General features: G+C 59.0%; 2 protein-coding genes across 2 annotated transcripts in view; both read left to right on the forward strand.

Moving 5' to 3' along the window:
- LOC102458375 (adhesion G protein-coupled receptor E1) overlaps window positions 1–25,000 on the forward strand; it is a 198,344-nt gene that overhangs the window by 142,625 nt on the left and 30,719 nt on the right. The gene's annotated exons all lie outside the window — the stretch shown is intronic.
- On the forward strand, window positions 6,422–24,675 carry GPR108 (G protein-coupled receptor 108). Its single transcript, XM_075902301.1, has 18 exons — window positions 6,422–6,589; window positions 9,557–9,676; window positions 10,421–10,471; window positions 11,105–11,187; window positions 12,657–12,787; window positions 13,749–13,831; window positions 14,177–14,248; window positions 15,408–15,509; window positions 16,899–17,032; window positions 17,152–17,227; window positions 17,941–18,014; window positions 19,000–19,117; window positions 19,731–19,861; window positions 20,459–20,502; window positions 20,636–20,685; window positions 20,769–20,852; window positions 21,480–21,613; window positions 23,228–24,675. The coding sequence occupies exons 1-18, from the start codon at window positions 6,470–6,472 to the stop codon at window positions 23,298–23,300; spliced, it is 1,680 nt and encodes a 559-aa protein (XP_075758416.1). The 5' UTR covers window positions 6,422–6,469; the 3' UTR covers window positions 23,301–24,675.

The following is a 25,000-nucleotide window of genomic DNA, read 5'->3' on the forward strand; positions in this document are numbered from 1 at the left end:
ATATGTGGAATTTGTACCATTCTAATTTCTTAATCAAATTATTATGTGTGTAGTGGGGCACTATTTGAACCCACTTCGAAAAGCCCTTCCCCCAGCCTTGCGGGAGGGACCACTGGACCCAGGGCCCAACTAATTCTGGGGGACAAATCATGAAAAACAGGGGCAAGGGGTGGGGATCAAAGGTTTAAAACGAGGGAGCCGGATGGGGACACGGAGCAGAGATCCCCGGACAGCGCCCACTGCCCCTTGACGTTGTCCAGGGAGCCAGAGGACGCCGCCCAGCGGAACTCTGCCCGGATGCGTGAGACCAGGGAGGAATGGAAGTAGGCCCCACAGTCGCAGAGCCCCCCTCATCCAGCATCCTCCTCCTGGTGCTAGATATGGCGGCTTTCGACAGAGCCAGGAGGAGGTTGGCGAGGAGGTGTATGGGCCCTGGGCAGGCTTTCTGACTGCAGAAAACCAAACACCCTTGCCCTTCCCCCCCCCCACTGCCTGACAGCCCACCCCTTCTCTGAGGCCCCATCCCCACTTACTCCATCCCCTCTCCCGCCATCACTTGTTCTCCCCACTCTTGTTCATTTTCACCAGGCGGGGATTGGGGTGTGGGAACTGGTGAGGGTTCCTTCTGGGGGTGCAGCCTCAGGGCTGGGGATAAAGATGAGGGGTTTTGGGTGCAGGAGGGAATGTTGTCCTGGGGGGGGGGGGGTGAGGGTGAGGCCAGGGCCATCCTAAGGGGGGAGCATGGGGCTTGGAATAACCACTCTACCACAGGCCCTATCCTTCCCTGCCTCCACTCCAGCAAGCTTGCTGCTTGCCTCTCTGTTGCTGCTTTCTATACTTTACCATTCCTGACATCCCGGCTAACAGCCATTGATGGACATAAATGTATCTAGTTCTTTTTTGAACCCTGTTAAAACTGTGGCCTTCACAACATCCTCCGGCAAGGAGTTCCACAGGTTGACTGTGTGAAAATGTACCTTTATAACCTACTTGATGTTCTCTTATTTAATTCAAACTAACTCTCGTTTCTTTTGAACCTTTTAAAAAACTCTCTGTATGCTGTGCTAAGTGACCAAACCTCTCTCTATATATTTCCAATAACTTTTTAGTTTTTCTTTTAATTTTTTCCTCTCTAGAACTCTTTTTAAAACCTTGTGCTCAGTGCCACAGGCTCCCAACTCTATTTTTAAAAACTTTTTTGCTCCGTCTCTTTGAAACTAACCCTTTTTTTTCGTTAAAAACCTTTCTCTGTCCTGTGTTCAGTGACCGACTTTCTTGCTTTCTTTCAAACAGTCTTATTTTTTTCTGCAAACTGTTTGCTTCTCTCAAAACCCAGCCAAACATGTCAAAACACAGATACACCACTTTCCTCCGTACAAAGATAAAATAACCATCACAAATTCCAGCGGGTCCAACCGGGCCAAACGTGTACATGACAGGAAATGGAGGATGGGACATAAACCCTAAACAGAGCGTGGAAACCTGTCCAAAAGTATATGGTGAGGAAAACGATCATGTGGTCAACACGTTTCTACATATTTGTTACCAGAGTTGCCCAATACTCTGGGGTATGCTCATTTATCAGGGTTACTCTTATGGGACTGGGGGAAAGTTGACAATTCTATCAGTGTGCTGCTTGTGCTTACGTGTGCTTTCATATAGAGCTGAATTCTCTCTATTGCCAATTCCCCCTCCCACTGGAGCTCTCCTGCAGGAACTAGGTTCCCCAGGATGGAGTTCTTCCCTCCTTAGCAACACACACAGACACTCACACCTGCTAACAGAGCACACCTGAGAGGACTGGATAATCAGCACTCCCAAGCTGACCCCTCCTATGTCTCTGGATTCAGCAGGCTGGGTTTAACAGCAATGCCACGCTGCATCCTCATGAGCCTTTGGACTCAGTAGGCTGGACTAAACAGCACTTTCCGCTGCCATCCTCATAAACCCCCAGATTCAACACCCCCCTAGCCCCACTTTCACACCACAATCATTCACTGGTAAACCACACGATGAGCAAACCCCACAGGATTTTTAGCACGACAGGGATCTTTAGCTTGGATTCAAGAAGCGTTGTTGCAGAGCAAATGGGGAACCCAAAACAACCCCCCTTGAGGAAGAGTGAGCGAAAGAGAAAGAAAGAGAGAGAAGCAACCAGCTTAACAACGAAAGTGATTCATTTCTGGGTAGTGATAGGAAGCCAAACACACAACAGTTACAATAGGAAATCTAACAGTTACAATAGGAAATCTAAATTGAAACTGATTACAAATTTTAGGGCTAGCTAACCATATAACAGTTTACATAGGCTCCTGACTCTGTCCTATGCTTGGGGGGCAGGGGTAAGAGGAAGAGAGAGAGAGAGAGAGCTCACCACTCCATGGAGCTTGCACTGATCGGGGTTCCCAGATGGTGATAGGAGCTGGGGGTCCAGAGGGCAGGAGACAAGCAGAGCCCCCAGCATGATCAGACAGGAGATGAAGAAGTCTCAATGGAACTGATGCAGTTTAAATCCAGGTATCAGAACAGTTTTTCTTAGGTAAGGGTAGGAGTTTTTATAGGGATAGGACAATAGTTCAAAGAGAACACTGGATTTGTTTATGGGTAAACAGAGGCAAGACAATAGACTGATCACCCCTGGTTATGGGTGAAGTTCCCTGAAGGAGCTCACAATGCAAGGAGGCAGTGTCAGTATTTTGGATGTCAATAGGATCCATTACTAGAATTGGTCTGATAATGACTAATTTGGGTGTGAGCAGGCCTGGGTTCGTTAACATCTGGAGCAGAGATTTCCCATCAGTCAGTTCTTCTCTGCTTTAGGTATCCCATACTTGAGTGCAGTTTCTGCTTTGGAAGAGCTGGTCTTCATCCTGGATGCTCATGGAGATTACTTTCTGTTCTGTCTTCCATGCCGACCAGGCTGGGGTGTTTCCTTAATTGTATCACCCTTGTCTGAAGCAGTTTAGGTGGGTCTTCCCCGGCCTTTTCACTGCTTTGTCTTTGATTCTAGCAGAGGTCTGAGAAAAGGGGATGGTTTTCCATGTCATTCCCTTGCTCCCCAAGAGCACAGGGCTGGTAGGTAACATGTTCACAATGGAAGTTTCTTTTTATCTATGTTCCCTGCAGAGTTTCATTTTGAAATCTTAATGCATTGGTAAGACAAAGTGTTTGTGTTTCTTGCTAAGGTCAGAAATGAAATGCTTTAGGGATGTGAGCGAGTAGTCGAGTACTCAACTATCTGACAAGCCTAAGCTTATTGGGTAGTCGAGTCGAATACTCAACTACTCACTCCCCCCCTCCCTGCTGCCTCTTTATCAGAGGCAGCAAGCGGGAGGGGAACTGGAGCTGGTGCTGGAGGGAGACAGCTTAAAAGCCGGTTCCCCCCAGTACCATCTCTGTGGTGCCGCCTGTCCCACATCTCATCGCTGACTCTATCAGAGGCAGCAGTGGGGGTGGAGGAGAGGATAGGGGAGGCTGACGTGAAGCAGCCTCTACCCGTGGCAGTCCGAGATTCGCTGTGGGCAGAGGCTACACCGTCAGCAGCCCCTGTTCGTGGTGGCCCTGGCTGGCCACTAGGGTTGCCGGATGGTTTCAGAAAAAACACCGAACAATAAGAAAAAACACACCAGGAAAAAGTTTAAGCAAAAAAACCCCCAAAAAACCAACCAACCCACCTTGGCCCCTTTAAAAACGGCATGGGGAGGCTTTTTGTCCCTAACGGGCTGCCAGCGGCCGCCTGCCATCTTGCCTCCCTGTGCCGGACTGCACAGCTCCCTGGTAAGCACTAGGGTTGCCAAGCTGCCTCCGTATTGAGCTGGACAGCTCAGGATTTTTGCCTCCTGGCCAGGAAAAATCAGATAGTACCGGACATTTCAGGTGTCCGATATTTTCTGAATTTTTTTATGGGACAGGAGGTGAAAATAACAGCACTGGCCCCTCAGCACTGCCCTGACTATGCTGCATGCCTCCCCCCAAACCTCAACGACACCCAGAGTGCTGCAATTTAAAGTCTGGGACTCTGGCTGCTGGGAACCCCAGGCCCTCTTCAATCGCCCGGCCCTGGGGCAGCTGCCCCCTTTGCCTCCCCGTGTCAGCTGGCCTGTTCCCACAGGGCTCTAGCCTATATTGGCATTGGAAAAGGTTCAGAAAAGGGCAACAGAAATGATTTGGGGTTTGGCATGGGTGAAGAGCAGTGTTTCTTAAACTTTTTAAGACCGAGGAATACCAAACAATATATATTTTTTAATGAGGAACACAACAGATTTTTTTCTTGAGAATTAGAAAGAAAAAAAAAGGTTGGGGGGAAGGGTCGTGGGGAAGTTATTGAGAAAAAAAGGGTTGGGGGAAAGTTATTGAGAAAAAAAAAGCCGTGTGCCCCTTTAAGGGTGGCCATTTTTTAATTCTATTATTCTCTGCGGCACACCCGTATGCCACAGAACACAGTTTAAGAAACACTGGTGAAGAGAGATTAAGAAGACTTGGACTTTTCATCTTAGAAAAGAGGAGACTAAGGGGGGATAGGATAGAGGTCTATAAAATCATGACGGGTGGAAAAAATGAATAAGGAAAAGTTATTTACTTATTCCCACAATATAAGAACTAGCGGTCACCAAATGAAATGAATAGGCAGCAGGTTTAAAACAAACAAAAGGAAGTTTTTCTTCACTCAGCACACAGTCAACCTGTGGAACTCCTTGCCAGAGGATGCAGCGAAGGCTGGGACTTTAACAGGATTCAAAAAAGAGCTAGATAGATTCATGGAGGTTAGGTCCATCAATGGCTATTAGCCAGGATGGGTAGGAATGGTGTCCCTAGCCTGTTTGTCTGGAAATGAGTGACGGAGAGGGATCATGTAAGGATTCCCTGTTGTGTTCCTTCCCTCTGGGGCATCTGGCATTGGCCACTGTCGGCAGACAGAACACTGGGCTAGATAGACCTTTGGTCTGTCCCAGTTTGGCAGTTCTTACGTTCAGTGGCTTTCAGCTCCTTTATTGCCATAATAAGCTAGAGGAGTGTGCCCAAACTGAGAAAGCCAATCGACTTATCTTCATTCTCTCCCTGCACTTTTTCAGCCTGTCTCCACCCTACTTACCTCTAATAAGATATCACATCCACACCAAGTTCATCCTCCTTCCAGAAATGATGGCAGTCCTAAATGCTCATTTAAATATTTTTCTCCACAAGCATCCTTGAGCATTGTCCAGTGTGACCTTATTTTTCTCCTTCCAATCCTTCCTTAAAACTCTTCTCTGCTGGGATGCCTGTAAAACACTTCCCTGGGTAAAACGACTGAGTTGAGATTATCACTGGTTTTCTTGGCACTCTGCTCACCAGACAGCTGTTTATTTTATCACCTGCTCTCTGTTGTCTTGGTCTGTAAGGTCTTTTGAGCAGGGTCTGTCTCTGCTATGTGTTTGTGCAGCACCAGCAAAATGGGGCCCAGACTTTAGTTGCAGCCTCCGAGTGCTATTGCAAGCCAACTAATAATAACTAATGAATTAAACCGGGTTAGGCTGAAGCATAATTTGGAGGGGTGACCTTAAGAAAAACTAGCCGGGCTGCAAGCAGAGGAGTTGGGCTGTAGTAGGAGGTATTGTCCCCTATGACTCAGCTGGATGCCAAGGATGCAGTGTGGCGTGAGGAGGATGCAGGGTAGATGCAGTTTAAGAGATGAGACATAAAAGGGTAGCGCTGAGCAGTTGTGGTCAGGAAAAATCCCAGTTATTTCGGCACTCTGTGATGAATTATTCATGTTGCTAGTTCACCAGGCTCCAGCACTGTGTCTTCAGGATCTTAAAAAATACTGACACAAACAACCCTTCTTGAAAAATCTGATGGGGCTAAAAGCCAGGAGTCCCACTCCCAGCTCATCACTACTCTAACCACTAGACCACACCACCTCCCTGACCCAAGGCAGAACCCAGGTGTCCCCTCACCCCAGAGCTGGGGATAGGACCCAGGCAGCCTAGCTCCCCCTTTTCATTGCCTTAGGGACTGGCCACTCTCTGCCCCTTGTTGTTGTAGAGCTGCCATGCCCCACCCCAGAAGGGGCTGCAAGCCCTAGCTCCTGGAGCATCCTGGGAATTGTAGTTCCAGCTGGTGACCATCAGGAAGGGGAAGGCGCTATCGCTGGGCGTCATGGGAAATAGAGTTTTAGCCTCTGGGGCTGCTGGGAAATGTAGTTTCCGGCGCTAGACGTAATCGGAAATGAAGGCGCAGCCCGAGGCTACCTGGGAAAGGCAGCCATTGGTGCGCTTCCCTGTCCGCCTCACGGCTGGTGGGCGGGGCTACCCGACGTCGCGCTGCTATTGGTCGACCTTCCCGGCAGGGGGCGGGCGCGAGCGACGAGGTGGGCGACGATTAGCGGGGCGGCGGGGGCGCGGCGCGCCGATTGGCGGAGCCGCAGGTGGGCGGGGGCGGGGTCTGAGCGGCCGGAACTGGACGAGGCGGGCGCAGCCGCTGCCTAGCGATGTGCGGCCGGAGTCGGGGCCGGCCCGGGGCCGGGGCCTCGCGGGGGCTGGGCCGGATCCTGCCGCTGCTGCTGCTGCTGGGGGGCGCCGCGGGCCGCATCCACCGCCTGGTGCTCACGGTGAGCGGGGCTGGCGGCACCGGACCCCCCCTCGCCCCCCCGGCACCGGACCCCCCCTCGGCCCCCCGGGATCGGACCGGGCCCCCCCTCACCCCCCCTCGCCCCCCCCCCCGGCATCGGACCCTCCAGGACCCCCCCGGGATCAGACCGGACCCCCCTCACCCCCCCCTCGGCCCCTCCCGGCACCGGACAGGCCCCCCCGGGCCCCCCAGGATCGGACCGGACCCCCCCTTACACCCCCCTGGGGATCGAACCCCCCCCCCGCCACCGGACCGGGCCTCCCGGGCTCCCCCCCCCCGGGATCAGACCGGCCCCCCCACACACACACACAGACTCTCCTTCCGGGATCGGGCCGGTTCCCTCCCTCCACCTCTGCGCAGCGACCCCCCCCACCCCTGGATCGGACCCTCCCTGATTCCCCCTCCCAGGATCGGACCGCCCCCCCCCCCCTTACACCCTCGCTCCGGGCCGGGCCGGCTCCCTTCCTTCCGCCCCCCCCCCCCCGGGATCGGACCGGCCCCCCCCCCCTTAAACTCCCTCTTCCGGGACAGGCCCGGACCCCTCCGCTTTCTGAGACCTTCCCCTCGGGGTTGGATCGGACCCTCCCCCCGCTTGACATTAGAGCGAACCGGGGTCGGACGGGCTCCGGCCCTTCCCTCCCTGGACTGGCGCTGACCCTCTCGCCTCTGGGAACCCCAGGACGGGCCCCCGGAGCCTGAGGGCGAGACCAGCCCCTGGGATGGACCAACCTGCCCTGGCTCTGGGGGCTCCCCAAGCTGTACCTGGCATGGGACTGAGCCCCCCTCTGACTGTGAGCGCCCCTCCCCCGGCCTTCCCTGAGGCTCTCCCTAGATACCCCTTGCTAATGCCCCCTCCCCCGCGCTGGGGCAGAGTCTCCCTGAGTCCCCTCTTCCCTGACTTCCATCTCCTTCCTCCGCCCAGGGCCCACCAGTTCTCCCCAGCATCTTGTGATTTCCTGCCTCCCGGCCTCTCTCCTCCCCGTCTAAGGCAGCAGCCCCTGGGCTTCCAGATGGAAAAGCCCTGAGAATCCAGCCGTGGTGGGGGAGGCGGGTCCCTTGAGTGCACAAGATCCTTGGGGGTGTGTGTGGGGGGGAGGGGGGATCACCAGCTGAGGCATGGGGGGAGCTACGAGTGGATCTGAGTCTGCAAGGTGTTGCTTGCAGTATAACAACAGGCTGATTGTCCGGGCCTTGTGCTTCAGTTACACGTCTGGGCAGCCCAACATTTCTGGGATGTGGAATAGGGATGTAAACGACCACTTGACTAATAACTCGACTAATCACCCCTCCTCCCCCCGCTGCCTCTGTTAGAGAGACAGAAAAGGGAGGGAAGCCAGGGCTGGAAGGAGACGGCTTAAAAGCTGGTTTCCCCCAGCACCGTCTACATGAGGGGGAGCAGGGGCGCAGCAGGGAACTGGCAGCGCTTCCGCCTTTGAAATGTAGCAAGACCTGGCAGGACTCCTGCCATGTTTCAAAGTACCCTTGTCGACTTATCGAATAGTCAATGCAAATTCCAGCCACTGTTGGAGGAGTGGATTACTCTAAATGCAACATCCCTAGGCTATGTCTACACCGTTCTTGCGCAAGAATCTGCAGAGCGTCCACACTGCCCGCCTGCTCTTGCGCAAGGACATGTACAGTACGGCGTGGTAAGAGAGGGCTCCTTGCGCAAGAGTTACGCTCTTTTTTAATCAGGTGCATGCCCTCTTGCGCAGGCGCTCTTGCACAAGAGGGCAGTGTGCACGCTCGGCAGGGATTTCTTGCGCAAGAAAGCCCTATGGCTAAAATGGCCATCAGAGCTTTCTTGCGCAAGAGAGCATCCGCACGGCCATGGGAGCTCTTGCGCAAAAGTACAGCGCACACATGGCAGTGTGGACGTTTTCTTGCGCAAGACTTCTTGCACAAGAACCCTTGCACGAGGTGTTCTTGCACAAGAAGCTGCCAGTGTAGCATAGCCCTAGTGTGGCGACTTGGCTAAGGGACGGGGTTGGACCCTCGTGCCCGAGCAGCTGAGAAGGGAGCTGGCCAGGTCTCCCAAGCTTTCTGTTTTATGTCAATATGCAGCCAATATTTGGTTAGCAAACTGAAACCAGATGCATTCAGCAGGATACAGATAACACAAATGAACTTGTTGATTGCGGGGGGGGGGGAGGGTTGATTTTCTTTTCCAACCTTCTGCAAGGTGAAGATACTCTCCTGTTCTCCCCGCCTCCCTTCTGGTCACCCAACACCTTATGCCCTTCCCGTCCCTCAAACCTTTCTCCCTCATCTTTCACATCCCAGTCTGGTCTCCCAGAGGAGGGGAGGGGAAAGAGGAGACCTAGGACTTTAATTACAAACTGGTCAGAACTTGGGTCCAATGCTTGGGTGCGCTCAGAAGGGGTGAGGGTGCCTGGGATTTGATTTGTCCCCCTAAGAGAGACCAGGGCTGGCTCTGAGCTTGGATCCAAGTGTGAGTTTCCCCCGGGGCTGGAAGCATCGAACAGCGTCCCAGCTGGCTCCCTTCTGCAGGGGCAAAACGCAGCCCGGATGCAGGGCTCAGGGCTGCTCCGGGGATGGGTCACTGTTATTGCCACACCCCAGGCAACCTCATCCGGCGAAACGGTGCTTAACTGGCTTGGGCCAGTGTGGTCTAGGCTCCAAACCCTGTGCCAGCCTCTGCCTCTTTCTCCACCCCCCTCCCCGCCCCCCGCCATGTCACTCGAGTCACTTCCTCTTCTGCAGGGGAAGTGATTCTGTGGCCTCCCGGTCGATTCTGTCCAGCTGGGGCTGGGCCTTGCCTGTTGCAGGCTGCACCATGAGGCGTGGGGCGGGGCTGCTGCGTGGGGCTGCCCCTTGTTTCTCATCTTGGGGCCGTGCGCGGAGCCCTGTCATTGCAGTCGGCTGCTGCGGCTAGCCAAGCTCTTGGGCCGGGTCGCGTCACGGCTCCCTGGCTCGTCTGTTTCAGGGCGAGAAGCGGGCTGACATCCACTTGAACACCTTCGGCTTTTACGCCAACGGCTCCCTGGAGGTGAACGTGAGCCGGCTGCACCTCAGCCCTGCCAACGCCAAGCAGGAGAAGCTTTGGGTAAGGGCCGCCTCGGGCCTGCGGTCACATGGCCATCTGTGCTGAGCCGGGGGGAGCGCACACCTCCCCACCCTCCTGTGCTTCCCAGGAGGACAGCGGGTGTGAAAGGCACCGGGTCAGGGTGCTTCCCAGCTGTGCCATGTTCCCGCGATGAGCCTCGCGTTCTCACCAGCAGCAGCAGCAGAGATGGCTGGGTGGGACTAAACTGCAGGTCTGAGACGCCTACTGGTCTAAGTTCGAATCTGGCAGAGGAAGAATGGCCCGGTCCCTAGTGGAGGATTTGGAGAACGGTTCTGTCCTCTGCCACTGACTTCCTGTGTGACCTCGGGCAAGTTCCCTAAATGGGGAATAGCGGCTCAGAGAGATGCTCTTTTTTTTAAAAAAAAGACATAAACACGTGAAATATTGTGAGACACTCGACCACAGTGTCTGAGGCCCTGTGTGGGGAGGTCATTTACGTACCTAAGATGAGCTCCCTGGCTCTAGCCTGTACCCTCAGCTGGGCCAGCGGGGTGAGGGCTTATGTGTGACCAAGGGCAGGGGAAAAGGCAACTACTTGAATAAGAACCCGAAATGCAGCGAAGACCTACCTAGAAGCAGAGATCTCCCCCAGTAAGGGACTGTCCATAACATCCGGGACGTATTGTGGGGGTGGGCAGCTCTGTAAAAGGCTCCAGGCCCTGCCCTTTGCTGGGACCCAGAATGGGGGCTCGGTTGTCACAGATGAACCGTTTCTCTTTGCAGGTCGGCTTCAGCTTGTCCAGGACCAGGCTTCGCGAGACTCTCTCCTACCCTGTGAGTCGCTGTTGTCTCTGCCCGGGCGAGCGAGGGTCGCGGGGGGTGGGTCGGGGAGTATCCTGTTCTGCATGGTCGGGGTGAGGGACAGTCAGCCAGATGCTGGGAATGTTTGCGTTGCTCTTGAGTGACCTGGCTGCTCCCTGGCTTCGCCGCCTAGCACCCAGGCCGGGTTCTCTAGGCACCGATTCTCGGTGACCGGTCCGTGGACCGATGCCAGTCCCTGAGATGGCAGCAAACTGGTCTCAAAAAGGTAGAGAAACCCTGCTCCAGGGCCAGGCTGTTGCAAAAGAATCCAGAAGAGGGGGGTGTCTGGAATCTGCCATCAGTTACCTCTGGAAAGCCTGGCTCTAGGGGAAGTGAACATGAATCACTCCCTGAGCAAGGCAGCAGGGCCTAGTGAGCAGAACTCTGGGCTGGAAGCTGGTAGGACCTCGGCCGTTCCCTTGACTTGTTGTCATTCCCTCCCTCCCTTCTTGGCTGTGTCTTGGCTGTTTCGATTGTAAGCTCTCGGAGACAGGGACTGTCTCTTATTACGTACAGCACCTTGCGCAGCAGGGCTGCGATTTGGGGCCTGCTCTAATTCAATGGTGGTAACGAAGAGGGTTCATTTGTGGGTTTTCCTCTCTGCAGGGGAAGGAAACTCATAACTGCACCTTGGAACAAGCCGGAGCCGAGTCCCGGATCCTCTTCCTCATCGATGCCAAAAATAACCAGCAAGTGACCTTCTGTCTGCGCTTATGTATCTTTCCCTGGGTGCCTCCTCTGGCCCCTGCCTAAATCCACTGGAGCCATTTGTGCCGGGGTGGGCAATCACTTTTGATGGGGGGGGGGCCTCTCCAGGATTTTGTAGAGTGGTCGAGGGCCGCACTCTTCCAGGATGTGAATGGAGGAATTATGGAGGCTGGGTGCAGAAGGGAGCTTGGGGAAAGCGATTGGGGTGCAGGAGGGAGACTGGGGTCTGGGGGAGCGTTTGGGTGACGGAGACGGTTGTGACTTAGGGCAGGGGACCGGGATATAGGAGTTTGGGTTGTAATCTAGGGTAAGAGGGGGTTGGGATCTGGGGCAGGAGATTGGGTGTCAGATCTGGGAGGGGGTAGAGGGTTTGGATAAGGGGCGGGCAGAAGGTTAGGGAAGGGAGGGTCTAGGGTGCCAGAGGCAGGCTCTGGCTGGGAGGCGCTTACCAGCAGAAACCTGCGGCTCTGCTCTGGGCATGAGCGGGAAGGGGAGGGGTTTGAGGAGGGAGGAAAAAGGCTTCCCACAGTGCCAGCAAAAATTCTCAGCTCCTATTGGCCAGAAATGGAGAGGTTGGCCAATGAGCGCTAAGAGATTTGGGGGGGGGGGGGGTGTTGGAACAGCACGAGGAGTCTCCTTCCTCCCTCCCCTGCCGAACAGCTGTTCTCACCTAAGGGTTCCGGGGGGGGTGGCTGCGGGCCGGATCCGGTGGCTTGGCAGGCCAGATTTGGCCCTCTGGCAGCCTCTTGCCCATCCCTGCATGAGTGGCACGTTAGCCTAGTACCTAGATCCGTCTGGGATCGGAGAAGCCCTTAGGACATACGCCAACAGCTCATGTTGCTTCCAGCCCTGCCTGCCACCGCCCCGGTATTGGCTGGCACGTGAGAGATGACTGGGATTAGACGGGGAATCGATAAGGGGATGTGACCGTTGGGGTATAAATTAACGAGCGAATGGCATACAGATCGCTCGGGCGCTCCTGTTGCCACAGGAACCTGCGCCGCGAAATGGAACAGGCAGCAGGTAAATCAATTGACACTTTTATTCTGAGCAACGCACCCACAGCCGTCTCCCAGGTGGGAGTAGAACCCAGGAGTCCTGGCTCCCAGTTAGAGGGAACCCAGGTTATAAGTTTTTCCATCCATGGGTGGAATCAGTTTTGTTCTGTGCTTGCTGCCGATTGTGGGTGCTCTGCTAATCAGATGGGTCACCCCTGAATCTGCCCAAGCACTCAGCTTAAAGGGAACACTGGCTATAACCACTAGAGCCCACATCCCTAGGAACAGACCCCAAGAGTCCTGCCTCCCAAAGAGGCCTTCTCCTTCAGGCAGGCATGCTAGGGGAGCAGCCCTGGCATAGCTGATCCCACCCCCTCTCTCCACATCTGGGGCGTGAACCCGTCTCCGTTGCCTCGTGCTCCCGGTCCCAACGCTCGGTTCCGTCCTTTCAGGGTCCGGGTGCAGAAGCTGGGCGAGCAGAAGAAGCTGCAGATTTATCCCGGTTGGATCTCCGAGGCGCAGAATGGGGGCTCGGATCCGAAATCCGCCGATGGCGGCAAGGCCCAGGTTGCTGCCAGTGCAGGTGAGTGAGTCGGGGGCGCCTTACACGCTCAGGCCCTGCCGTCTCCTGCTTGACTGGAGCAGGCTTCTCTGCCGCGCAGGAGGAATCGTTTTCTCTCTGCTGAGACCTAGATCCCTGGGTGCTCCATCCATAATTCTGTGTGGGCATCCAGGGCTGCCTTTGTGCCCAGGATCTCAAAGCACTAGAGGGAAGGTAGCCAGGTTACAGCTGTAAGAGGACCCCACTGCTTGAAATGCAGCTAGCTCTGGGCTGGAACGTGGCAGCTCTTTAATAGCTGCCCTGCATTAGCGTCCATGTTTAGGACAGGAAGTTGTTTCTACTATGGTAGCTAATTGCAGGGAGGCAGGTCAGAGCTGGCCTAGCAGATGGCTGGAGTGACTGTCAAGTATCCCATAATATTGTGCTGTGTAATTTTAGTCCTGTGCCAGCCACAGCTGCGATGAAGGCCCTATTGTGCTGGGTGCTGCATAGACACACAGTCAGAGAGAGTCCCTGGCTTGGAGAGTCCAGTCTAAACAGCTGAGGGAAGGTTTTTGCCCCATTATGTCGAAGGGGAAACTGAGGCACAGAGCTGGCGTGACTTGCCCACGGTTGCACAGAATGAATCCCGATCTCCTGGGTCACAGGCCAGCGCCTTAACCACGGTGCCTTCACCTCCTGCCCGGCGCTGGCGTGGATGGAGGGGATTATCTATTTGTTCGACGGGGGTCTCCCCTCCACCGCTAACCCGCCCCGACCCTGCAGAGCTCGTGGGATCGAGCAGCAGCTCAGCGCGAGGGACACCGTGGGGCAAACCGGCTTGCCTAAGGAGTCAGCTGGGGGTAGGGCGGTTTTGGGGGAGCAGCTAATGCAAGGGCCTGAAGGAGGTGGGGGGCAGATGTGGGTCCCAGCCTGAGCTCCACCGTCAGAAGCTGGTTTTGGGCGCCTCGTCCGTGACAAAGGGGCGTGTTCGTTCTCCCAGGCACAACACCCCAGCAGGCAACGCCTGGGAAAGGGCCTGAGGCGGACGGCGCCCAGAAGAAGACAGAGGGCGAAGTCAAGCAGGTAAATGCCCGTCCGGGACTGAGCTAGGGCGGTTCCCAGGCAGCTGCACCAGCTCTCCTGGCTTCGAGGGACCCAGCCGGGCCCTGCCACCTCCCGATGGCAGCGCCAGCCTCTGCAGAGCCCGAGGGGCTGGCTGCCGGCAGTGGGGCACACGGGCAGTGGCTGGCTGGGAAGCAGGGCGTGCCAGCGTGATGAGTAGCCCACAGGCCTGCAGCAGGGCTGGGCCGATGGCATGGCTGGAAACCAGGCACCGGGAGCCCCCTGGTACAGGCAAGGCCCCCTTGTCCCTCCTTGCCCAGGGACAGCAGGGACAGCTCTGTGCCCTGACGGACCTTTCTTGTGCAGCAGGATTCCAGCCACCGAGTGAAAGATCAGGCCCTGGATCTCGGGAGTGTGAATGGCTCCTACAACTTCAGCGTAAGTGTCGCCCGCTGGCCGGGGGAAGGGTCCTCCTGGAACAAGCCAAGGGGCCATCTGGCTCGTGTTCGTCCCCTGTGTCCGTCCTCCCCGCCCTTCCCCCATGCCAGCTCTGACCGGTGGGCCCCTCCGGCCTGGCACCTTCCCCCACACCAGCTCTGACCTTCTGGCCTGTCCCCTCCCCCTGCCAGCTCTGACCGGTGGGCCCCTCCGGCCTGGCACCTTCCCCCACACCAGCTCTGACCTTCTGGCCTGACCCCTCCCTCTGCCAGCTCTGACCGGTGGGCCCCTCCGGCCTGGCACCTTCCCCCACACCAGCTCTGACCTTCTGGCCTGACCCCTCCCTCTGCCAGCTCTGACCGGTGGGCCCCTCCGGCCTGGCACCTTCCCCCACACCAGCTCTGACCTTCTGGCCTGACCCCTCCCCCTGCCAGCTCTGACCGGTGGGCCCCTCCGGCCTGGCACCTTCCCCCACACCAGCTCTGACCTTCTGGCCTGTCCCCTCCCCCTGCCAGCTCTGACCGGTGGGCCTTTCTGGCTTGGCACCTCTCCGTCCCCCCTCCCCCACGCCAGCTCTGACCGGTGGGCCCCTCCGGCCTGGCACCTTCCCCCACACCAGCTCTGACCTTCTGGCCTGTCCCCTCCCCCTGCCAGCTCTGACCGGTGGGCCCCTCCGGCCTGGCACCTTCCCCCACACCAGCTCTGACCTTCTGGCCTGACCCCTCCCCCTGCCAGCTCTGACCGGTGGGCCTTTCTGGCGTGGCACCTCTCCGTCCCCCCTCCCCCACGCCAGCTCTGACCTCCGGCCTGTCACCTCCTTCCAAGTCAGGTCAGGCTGGTCCAACTAGTCTGGTCTCTCTGCTCCCCTCCCGTCCCCGCCACGTCCGATCCGATAAGCGGCCTGGTCCAGTAGCTCCTGCCGCCTGCTGTGTGGGACAGGGCCTTTGGCGGGTATCCCCAGGAGTCTTTGGCGGGTATCCCCAGGCTAGGCGGGTATCCCCAGGAGTCTTACCGGGCCTGCAGTGGCAAATCCCTTGGGATGCTTCCTTCCCCCAGAGCAGGGAGATCCTCAGCCAATCTCCTTCATGGAGGCAGGCTGGGGAGCTCCAATCAGAACCCCCCGGGGTAACTTGGGGCCTCTCCCCCTCTGCCCTTGCAGTTCCACGTCTTCATCAGCTCGGAGGCGGAAGGTCTGTACAACCTCAACTTTCACAACTGCCACAACAGAGCCCCAGGAAACCAGCTGCCTTACGACATCACTGTGAGTGTGCCGGCGGGAGGTAGCTCTGTGCTGCCGTCCCCCTCCCGTCCTCCCCCCTGCATCTGGAGACACATCGCCACGAGCTCTGTTCCCTGCGGCTCCCATTGGCTGGGAGTCGCAGTCAATGGGAGCACGGAGCCACCTCCTCCATGGGAGCTGCCCCAGCTAAGTGCTTGTACCCCGAACCCAGCCCAGAGCTCCTCCACCGCCCTAGCTCCCTCCTAGACCCTGCACCCCAACCCAGAGCCCCTCCACCACCCTAGCTCCCTCCGAGACCCTGCACCCCCGCCCAGAGCCCCTCCACCACCCTAGCTCCCTCCTAGACCCTGCACCCCAGCCCAGAGCCCCTCCACCGCCCTAGCTCCCTCCTAGACCCTGCACCCCCACCCCACCCTCCTGCTCTGAGCCTGCCTCCACACTCCAACCCCCTTGGCCCCAGCCGGAAGCCCCATCCTGCTCCCTAAACACCTCATCTCCAGGGCCACCCCAGAGCCTGCACCCCCCTCCCCCCCCCGCCACAGTCCTCATCCCCCCCGGAACAGTGAGCCCTTCCCCCATTCTGAACTCATCAGCCGCTTCCCCCCCCCCCCCGATCATTCATATGCAGAATGAATTTAGTGATGTGTGCCAATATGGAGGTGATGTATTGCATGCCACCTCTGTCGCACGTCGCCTCCGTGTCCTCTCCACGGTGGTGCACATAACAACATTGGGCATAGGCAGTTAGAAGGAAGGCTGATCTGGTTACTGTGGCCAGCTCTGCAGCTGGCCTGTTGAGTGAGTCACTGTCCTCCATTCCTCAGTTTTCCCATCTGGGAAATGGGCACACCGATGCAGCATTTCCTCTGAAGTGCTTTGAGATCTGTGGATGGAAAGTGCGTCACGTCTGTAGTGCCCAGGCCCCTCCTGTGTAGTGCCCAGCCCCTGCTCCAAAGCCCCGAAGCAGGCGCCAACACTGAGTCCAAGCACTTGTCATGCCATAGGCTGGATGAGTGGGTAACCAGCGGGCCTTACCAGGCTGTGGCTGGGATTTGAACCCAGCTCTTTGGCGTTCCAGTCCAGGCCTTTATCCAGCAGGCGCAGCTATCGCGCAGCAAACTGACGTCCTGGCATACGCCCTTGGTTTGTATTTGTCGCTCCCGGTCCCATTTAGCTTTGCCCTGCTCCCAGGCCAGCAGATCAGACCCGCAGGTGTCTCTAGCTTGGCATCCCCCCTGTGTCGGATCAGATCAATGGTCCATCTATAGCAGCCGGGGCCCCTGGAGCTCCCTGGATCGGATCTCCTGGCGTCCCTGGGGGTTGGGATGGTGTGTTCAGTCCGGTAGGGATGCTGGCACCTCCCCCAGCCATTGCTCCTGCCCTGGGCTGATGCCGTCTTGGCCCTTCCAGGTGATGATCCGAGAGAAGAACCCGGACGGGTACCTGTCCGCTGCCGAGATCCCCCTCATCAAACTCTACCTGGTCATGTCCGCCTGCTTCTTGGCCGCGGCCACCGTGTGGGTCTACTTCCTCTGCCAGCACAAGTGAGTCCCGCCCCTCTGGGGGGCCGTGACCACCCCACTTTCCTGTCTGTGGTGCCCTGCCCCCATTCCGCCCCCACAGCTGCTGGGGCGTCGGCCTGATGGGGTCTCTCTACCTACAGGTTCAGCGTGTTCAAAATCCACTGGCTCATGGCTGCCTTAGCGTACACCAAGGCCCTCTCGCTCCTCTTCCACAGCGTAAGTAGATGGCTGGGCAGGAGGCCCGGCGGTGATGACTCGGTAGAATGGGCGCCCCGTGCCTCAGTTTCCCCATCTATGAAATGAAAATGATGCCACTTCCTGTGAAGGGCTTTGAGGGCTGTGGGTGAAAAGTGCTTCTTGAGCGAGGTGTGTGGATTGTGTCGTGCTTGGGTGTCCCAGCCGCGGGCCAAGGTCTCGTTGCGCTGGGCGCTGGACACACACGAAAAGCTGGTAGAACCTGGTATTGCTGGACAGCTGCAAGCGTCACTGGTAACGTGTCAGGCTCATGCTGACCCTTCTGAGCCTCAGCGGGTCTGTCTCTACGGGGTGAATTACACCCAGGGCTTGCTTGGGTGGTGCCGGGGAAGACGCTAGCAGAGTGTTAGCCGCAACCCAGCAGTTTGAAAAGCACCACCTGAAACAGAACCCGGTGAGCGGCCAAAATGCTGCCCCGCCTGGTCCTGGCGTTCTCTGCATGCAGGCAGGGACAGCGTCCCACTGCCTCCCCACAAGCCAGGGCACCTCTGCCAGGACTCGGGCCCTTCTCGGAGCCCCAGGAAGACAAGGGTGGCTCTTCGGCGTGCGGGGCTGAGACCCCTCGGACTCGTCTGGCGCACAGGTGGCGAGTGGCTCTGAGCCCCGCAGCTCCCTCGCCGGCAGATGGCCTGTGGGCGCGCTCCCAGCCTGACTCTGTCCTCTCCCTCTCTCAGATCAACTACTATTTCATTAACACCGAGGGGCACCCGATCGAGAGCCTGGCCGTCATGTATTTCGTGACCCACCTGTGAGTGCAGAGCGTTTGGTTATGGGGCTTGTGCAGGGAGACCCTCTAGACAGAGCCTGGCATCGCAGCTGGCTCTGGGCAGCTTCCACTCAAAGGGGCGCCATGGGGGACGAGGGGAGCTTGCCACCACGAGGGGAGGCTGCAGGGGTGGTCTCGCTGCTGCAAGACTGGCAGGAGGCAGCCTGACCTGCATTGCATGGCGCTGATAATGTCAGGAGATAGTGTAAGAGGGCTGGCTGTGGGCAGAGCCCTCTGCTACTCCAGTCCCAGCCTTGCCCAGCAGGGGGCGATATGTAGAGTAGGGCTAGAGCATTGCTGTGTGAGGGGCTCCAGGTTACTGCAGCCCCTGCCTCGCCCAGCAGGGGGCGCTGTGGGGGAGCAGGACATGGGTATTGGCTGGGTGGGGGGCTCCAGGTTACTGCAGCCCCTGCCTCGTCCAGCAGGGGGCGCTGTGGGAGCAGGGGGGGGCGCTGCCTAGGTGAGGGGCTCCAGGTTACTGCAGCCCCTGCCTCATCCAGCAGGGGGTGCTGTGGGGGCAGGAGGGGGGGCGCTGCCTAGGTGAGGGGCTCCAGGTTACTGCAGCTCCTACCTTGCCCAGCAGGGGGTGCTGTGGGGGCAGGAGGGAGGGGCGCTGCCTAGGTGAGGGGCTCCAGGTTACTGTAGCCCCTGCCTCATCCAGCAGGGGGTGCTGTGGGGGCAGGAGGGGGGGCGCTGCCTAGGTGAGGGGCTCCAGGTTACTGCAGCTCCTACCTTGCCCAGCAGGGGGTGCTGTGGGGGTAGGAGGGGGGGGCGCTGCCTAGGTGAGGGGCTCCAGGTTACTGCAGCTCCTACCTTGCCCAGCAGGGGGCGCTGTGGGGAGCTGGGGCAGTAGCGCCATGAAGCGGGCACCCTGGTTTCTTCAGCCCCAGCCCCTTGTGGCTCAGCGCGCCCCAGGCCTGCCCCGCCCCCCAGAACAGGGCCTGACGTGCCCCTGGCTGCCTTGCAGGCTGAAGGGCGCCCTGCTCTTCATCACCATCGCGCTGATCGGGACGGGCTGGGCCTTCATCAAGTACATCCTGTCGGACAAAGAGAAGAAGCTCTTTGTGGTCGTCATCCCGCTGCAGGTGAGCTGGGGGGGGCGGGGACATAGGGATCCAGCAGGTGGGAGGGTCCCGTACGCCCCATCCTGGGGTGCCCCCATCACCTCCCAGGGACACGGCAGCCGGATCCGGTTCTATCCGCTCTCCTTTCGGCCTCCCGGCGCCAAAGGGAGCGATTCAGGGGAGCGGTTCCCTGCAGGAAGCAGCGTCTGCTGGGCTAGAACTCGGGGAATCTGGGGTCTGCTCCCTGCTCCCCCCCCCCTTGCCTGCTTGGTGACTTTGGCCAAGTCCCACGTGCGAGGTGGGGAACCGTGCTGCCCTTCCTCGTGCGCTCACGGGGAGATCTCCAGGAGGGAAGGGTAAAGAGAAGCCGGGGGCAGCTACGAAGTGGCTGCCGGGACTGGAAAAGTTTGGTGACGTTAATGTCAAGAGCGGTCGGTGCCGGTCGGGCAGAGTAACTCCCTGCTCTGCCCTGGCCTCCAGGCGGCATCCTGCGCCAGCCGGCGCTCGCCTTGGCAAGGGAGGGATACCAGGCACCTCGGGGGTGGGGGTGCTTGGGCAGCAGCGGCTAGTGCCCCATAGGACGCCCGCCCGGGCCCACGAAGTCCCTTCACCACCCGCCTGTCCCATGGCGCAGGTGCTGGCAAACGTCGCCTACATCATCATCGAGTCCTCGGAGGAGGGCAGCAGCGACTACGCCTCCTGGATGCAGATCCTCTTCCTGGTGGACCTGCTGTGCTGCGGGGCCATTCTCTTCCCCGTGGTGTGGTAAGAGCCAAGGGGTGGGGCGGGGCGGGGCGGGCGTGGTCCGGCTGCCCTGAAGCCCGTCACAGCGGCGGTAGTGCCTCGGATTGGGAACCCGCCAGGTCTTGCAAGCTCAGCTGGGCCGGTGCTTGGCTGGGAGCTGGAGGAAAATGGCAAGCAGCAGGGTGGCCAGCAGGGGGCGCTCTCCCACATCAGTAGCAGGGTGGCCAGCAGGGGGCGCTCTCCCACATCAGCAGCAGGGTGGCCAGCAGGGGGCGCTCTCCCACATCAGCAGCGGGGTGGCCAGCAGGGGGTGCTCACCCACATCAGCAGCAGGGGGCGCTCTCCTGAGCCTCCTTGGTCCCCTCCCCTCCACGGGTCTGTAACCCGCAGGGGATGGGGCCACTTAAGGCTCCATAGATCCAAGTGGGGGAGAGTGGGGGAATATTCCCCACGGTTCCACGGGAGGCATGGCTGTGGCCTGGCCACGCCCTGTCAGATGCGATCCGTGGATCTTGGCCCTCCCGGGCACGGCCCTGGCGTGTCGTCTGCTCCTGGCCGGTGGAACGGCCCCTGGGAAGGCAGGAACCACTGAGCGTCCGTCTGTCTGTCCATCCGCAGGTCCATCCGCCACCTCCAGGAGGCCTCCACTACAGACGGCAAAGGTGAGTCTGTCTCATCCGTTCCCTCCCCCCGCCCCCTTGCTCAGAGGCGGGGGGAGCCCTATGCCCCTTCCCCGCCCTCGATCTGGAACCTCCCCCTGTGCCACGTGACAAACGCCTTGTGTTTCCTTTCCAGCCGCCACAAACCTGGCCAAGCTGAAGCTCTTCCGACATTACTACGTCATGGTAGGTGCCTCGGGGCTGCCTGCAGTTGCCAGCGCTGGCTGCCTGACAGGGCCGTGGCCTCATTCGCTCTCTCCCCCCCCCAGGTCGTGTGTTACATTTACTTCTCCCGCGTCCTCGCCATCCTGCTCAAATTCACCGTCCCCTTTCAGTGGCAGTGGCTCTATGAGGTGAGTGGGACGGGGGGTTGGGAGGCAGGACTCCCGGGTTCTAATCCTAGCAGTCCAAGGTCCAGGCTGTCCCTAATTGACAAGACGGGGACCCCTCCCTGCTAGGCTCTGGGTGTGAGATGCTTTGAGATCCGTCAGGGAGGGGCTGTCTGGTTGGAAAGATGTGCAGGAGAGGCTGGGTTTTCATGCCTCTGAGCTGGAAGCGGAGATGGGCAGGGAGCTGCCCTGGACCTGCCCCTAAGCTCGGCTTGTCCTGTGGTCCGACCACCAGTGCTGAGAGTCGGTGCTACGTAAGCACCTGCTGGTGTCAGCGGTGGTACTCTTCTCCAGGCTGGTGCTAGGGGGCGCTGTGCTGTGCTTGCTCCGATTTGATATTCGGAGCTGATGGCAGTCATTTCAACAGCCCACGTCCGTTTCCTGCCCCAGTCCAGGGCGGGCAATGCACATCCAGGCTCGTTTTTTCCTTTTCTGTAACTTGCTGTGTGATTTCCCCGCCTCCCTTCCCATCCTGAACTGTTGCTGTGCGCTGTTATGTCCCACCCCAGAGCCAGCTGCATTGCAGCAGCAGCTGCCCTGATTTTGGACTCTGGTCACTAGGCCTAAGGACCCTTCTTTCCTTCCTTGCAGCTCCTGGTTGAAGTCTCCACCTTGGTTTTCTTCATCCTCACGGGATACAAGTTCCGCCCAGCTTCGAACAACCCTTATCTCCAGCTGCCCCAAGAGGACGAGGAGGAGGAGGAGGAACTGCAGATGAACCAAGTGTAAGCAGCCGGATGTCTGGGAGGGAGCCGGGTTTCTTCCAGTGCTGTAGGGGCTGGTGTGAACCACGATCAGGGAAACTCTCCTCTAAGATCCCGGGACTAAGGGGGGATAGGATAAAGGTCTATAAAATCATGACTGGGGTGGAAAAAATGAATAAGGAAAAGTTATTTACTTATTCCCACAATATATAAACTAGGGGTCACCAAATGGGCAGCAGGTTTAAAACAAAAGGAAGTTTTTCTTCACACAGCGCACCGTCAACCTGGGGAACTCCTTGCCAGAGGACGTGGTGAAGACTAGGACTTTAACAGGGTTCAAAAAAGAGCTAGATAGCGATTGATGGGCCTAACCTCCATGAATCTATTAGCCAGGATGGGTCGGAACGGTGTCCCTAGCCTCTGTTTGTCTGGAAATGGGTGACACGGGAGGGATCACGTGAGGATTCCCTGTTGTGTTCCCTCCCTCTGGGGCACCTGGCATTGGCCACTGTCGGCAGACAGCACACTGGGCTAGATGGACCATTGATCTAACCCAGTCTGACTGTTCTTATGACTGTCACGGCTACAGCCGCATGGCATATGTGGTGCAGCTCTTTGGGCCCGAGTTCTTCTCAGCTGGTTCCCCGCTGTACGTGAGTCTGAGGAGCAGGCTGGGCAGAACTGGATGTTTGTGGGTTGTATTGTTTTGATGGACAATATCCCTGTTTGTTTACTTTCAGGTATTTTTCTCCCCCCATTTTTAACACTCTCTCATTGTCACCAGTTGTGGGGGAAATAGAAGGGGGTCGGACAATAATTGGCCAATGGTGGTGGCTGTTGAAATTGACGTTCACATTTTCAGCGCCAGTTGGCAATGTCCCAAGGCAGAAGGTGCACAGTAAAGAGAACGCGGAGGTCTCGTGCTGCATTTACTTTGCTCCCCGCACATTGTTGGGGCGGTGTACAGGGGCCAGTGTGCCCTCCTGAGGCCGTGGGGGTGAGGGGCGCTGAGAGCAGAGGTCAGGGTCCACCCCATGTTCACCGGTGGGGGAAGCGGCGCTCCATGGCCTGCACTCAGGGCAGGGGGTGGGACTGACCCCCACACTCAATATCAGGAAGCGGAAGGATATGACCGGCGGTGCAGAGTGAGCCAGGGCTTTGCTCTCACCCCCGCCCCCACCCCACACGTTGCTGGTGAGTGTAGGGGTCGGGGGTTACCTGTGGTGGGCTCCAGACCTCCTGTGCCCTCTCCATCCTGTCCCGGTGGTGCCCTGAGCCATGTCACTCGGTGCAGGGAGAGGCGGGGCCTGGGGTGGATGGGGAGGAGTCATGTGGGGTGGGGTCGATCATGCGGCCCAGGGTGGGGAGTCCCCCATGTCCTCCCCGATGTCAGTTATCCACGGACACGTTTTTTGTGGATGCTGGCTGAAATCCATCGCAGTGCTCCCGCTGGCCTGTGGGCGGAGTCACCTCGCTCCCGCCCCTCAGCGCCCCCTGCTGCATGGCGGGGGAAGTGCAGGTGTAGCGGGCGCTGTTGCCTTCCCCAGGCAGGGCCCTGGGTAGCCACCGACCCGTCGCCTCGGCTCCCTCCTGCCTGAGTGTGGGGTCGCAAATCTCTCTCGCTGTCGCCCGCAGGGTCACGGAAGCCGGCATCCACGAGGGCCTCTCCAAGCTGAAGAAGAGCAGGGTTGCCCGGGAGGTGGTGTGAGGCCTGCCCCCCGCCCCGACTGGCACTAGTGCCTGGACCAGGTCTGCCCGGAGCTTCCCAAGGACAGAGACCGCTGGGGTTTGATGTCGAATTCCTGCCTCTGCTCCCCTGCCTCGTGGCAGCGCCACGCCAGCAGCTGTTCCCAGGCCCCGGCTTGCTCTCCGGCCAGCAGCAAGATCACCCGCGCGAGCTGGGGGCTGCTGTCTCTCGGGCGGGGCGGGGGAGGGCTGGTTTCCATGCCGGCTTCCTGGGCCGTGCCTCCCTGCTGTTGGCTTAGAGGCACCCTCCAGCGGGAGCCCCCAGTTTCCTCCCTCTCCTCCCCCCCCCCCCAGCGACTAGCTGGGCCCGAGCAGGCTGCCTAGCACAGTGGACGTGGCGCTGAGAACCGTGGGGCTGAGGTCCAAGGGCTCTGCCCCCCGTGGGCTGAGGGGCTCGAGGACTCCAGGGCAGAGGCCGGAGGAGGGCACAGCCCTGGCTCAGAGTTCCCCGGCCCCATGGGGCCGAGCAAAATGGCAGGCTCTAGGCACCAGCTGCGCTGGGAGGTTGGGCTCCTGTTGGCCTGCTGCTAGGCCGGTGCCCATTAGACCCTGGCCCATGACTCCCTGGAGCCGGAGCGGGGCCGCTTTCTGGGGAGGAGCTGCCTCAGGCTGGACCCTGCTGGGGGTGGTCGACCCGTCTGCCCTGCCCGGGAGCTGGGCCCAGCGCCTGCTCTGCCCCCTGCGTGGACACGGGCGTTCGGCCATTCGCAGGGCGCCCGGGGGTCGTGGCTGCAGCCCTGCCGCTGCGGCAGGGGAGGACCTGGCTTTGTTTAGCTCCCAGCCTGACCCAGGGAGCTGGGGCCTCCGGTGGCCGAGTCTCCGCCCCCCGGCACCAGCTGCTCTGACCCCAGCCCGGCGCGGGCAGGGGGAGGGGCTGGCGCAGAGAGGCTACGTAGGATTTGGGGACCAGGCCCGTATGAGGCTCGTGGACTTCAGGGGGGGAGGGGGAAGCCCAGTGTTAAAATACAGGTGCTGTCACCGCGTTAATGCCCCCTGCTTGGTGGCTGTGGGCGGGTGGGGGGGGGCGGCTCCCCCCAGGGAGATCCTGCTGCCCGGGGGGGGGGGGGACCCCGCTCTGTGGCTGCCTCCCTTACCCAGCTTACCAACGCTGCTCAGGGCTGTGATGCCCTTGGAGGGGTGCGCTGCTGCCCCCCCCAATTGAAATTCCTTGTACCAAGAATGGGATTCTCACACTCCTAGGCGGGGCTGCTCCCTGCGAGGGGGTGGGAGGGAGTCTCGGCTGGTGATTGGTACCGTTGGGCGTGGGCGGGGCTACCGGGGCAGGTGTGGGGCCGTGCCCTGCGTCCCACGCTGCTGTATAAATCGCCTTTTCCCTACCTCGGCTCGGCCGTTTTCATTCAGCGGGGGGGAGGCGCAGAATGGCCCAGCCTGGAGCTGCGCCGTGACTCGTAGCTAAGGCAGCACCTGCAGCAAGCCAGGGGGGGAGCTGGGCTCTGAGGGCAGCTGTGTGTGTGGGCCTGACGGTTCAGCTAAGGCCTCTCCCGCCCAGGCGGGAAGTAGCCCAGCTCTGGAGAGGAGCCCTGAGTATAGTGTGTGCGGAATAAATTTTGTGTTGTGCGCTGAGGCGTGTGCAGATGTGCACCACCAATAGACACGCGCTGCTGGTGCCAGGTGCTCTGTGAATTGACTGGCTGGCCCCTA

This window comes from Pelodiscus sinensis, chromosome 19 (assembly GCF_049634645.1).
Source record: "Pelodiscus sinensis isolate JC-2024 chromosome 19, ASM4963464v1, whole genome shotgun sequence".
Lineage (NCBI taxonomy): Eukaryota > Metazoa > Chordata > Testudines > Trionychidae > Pelodiscus > Pelodiscus sinensis.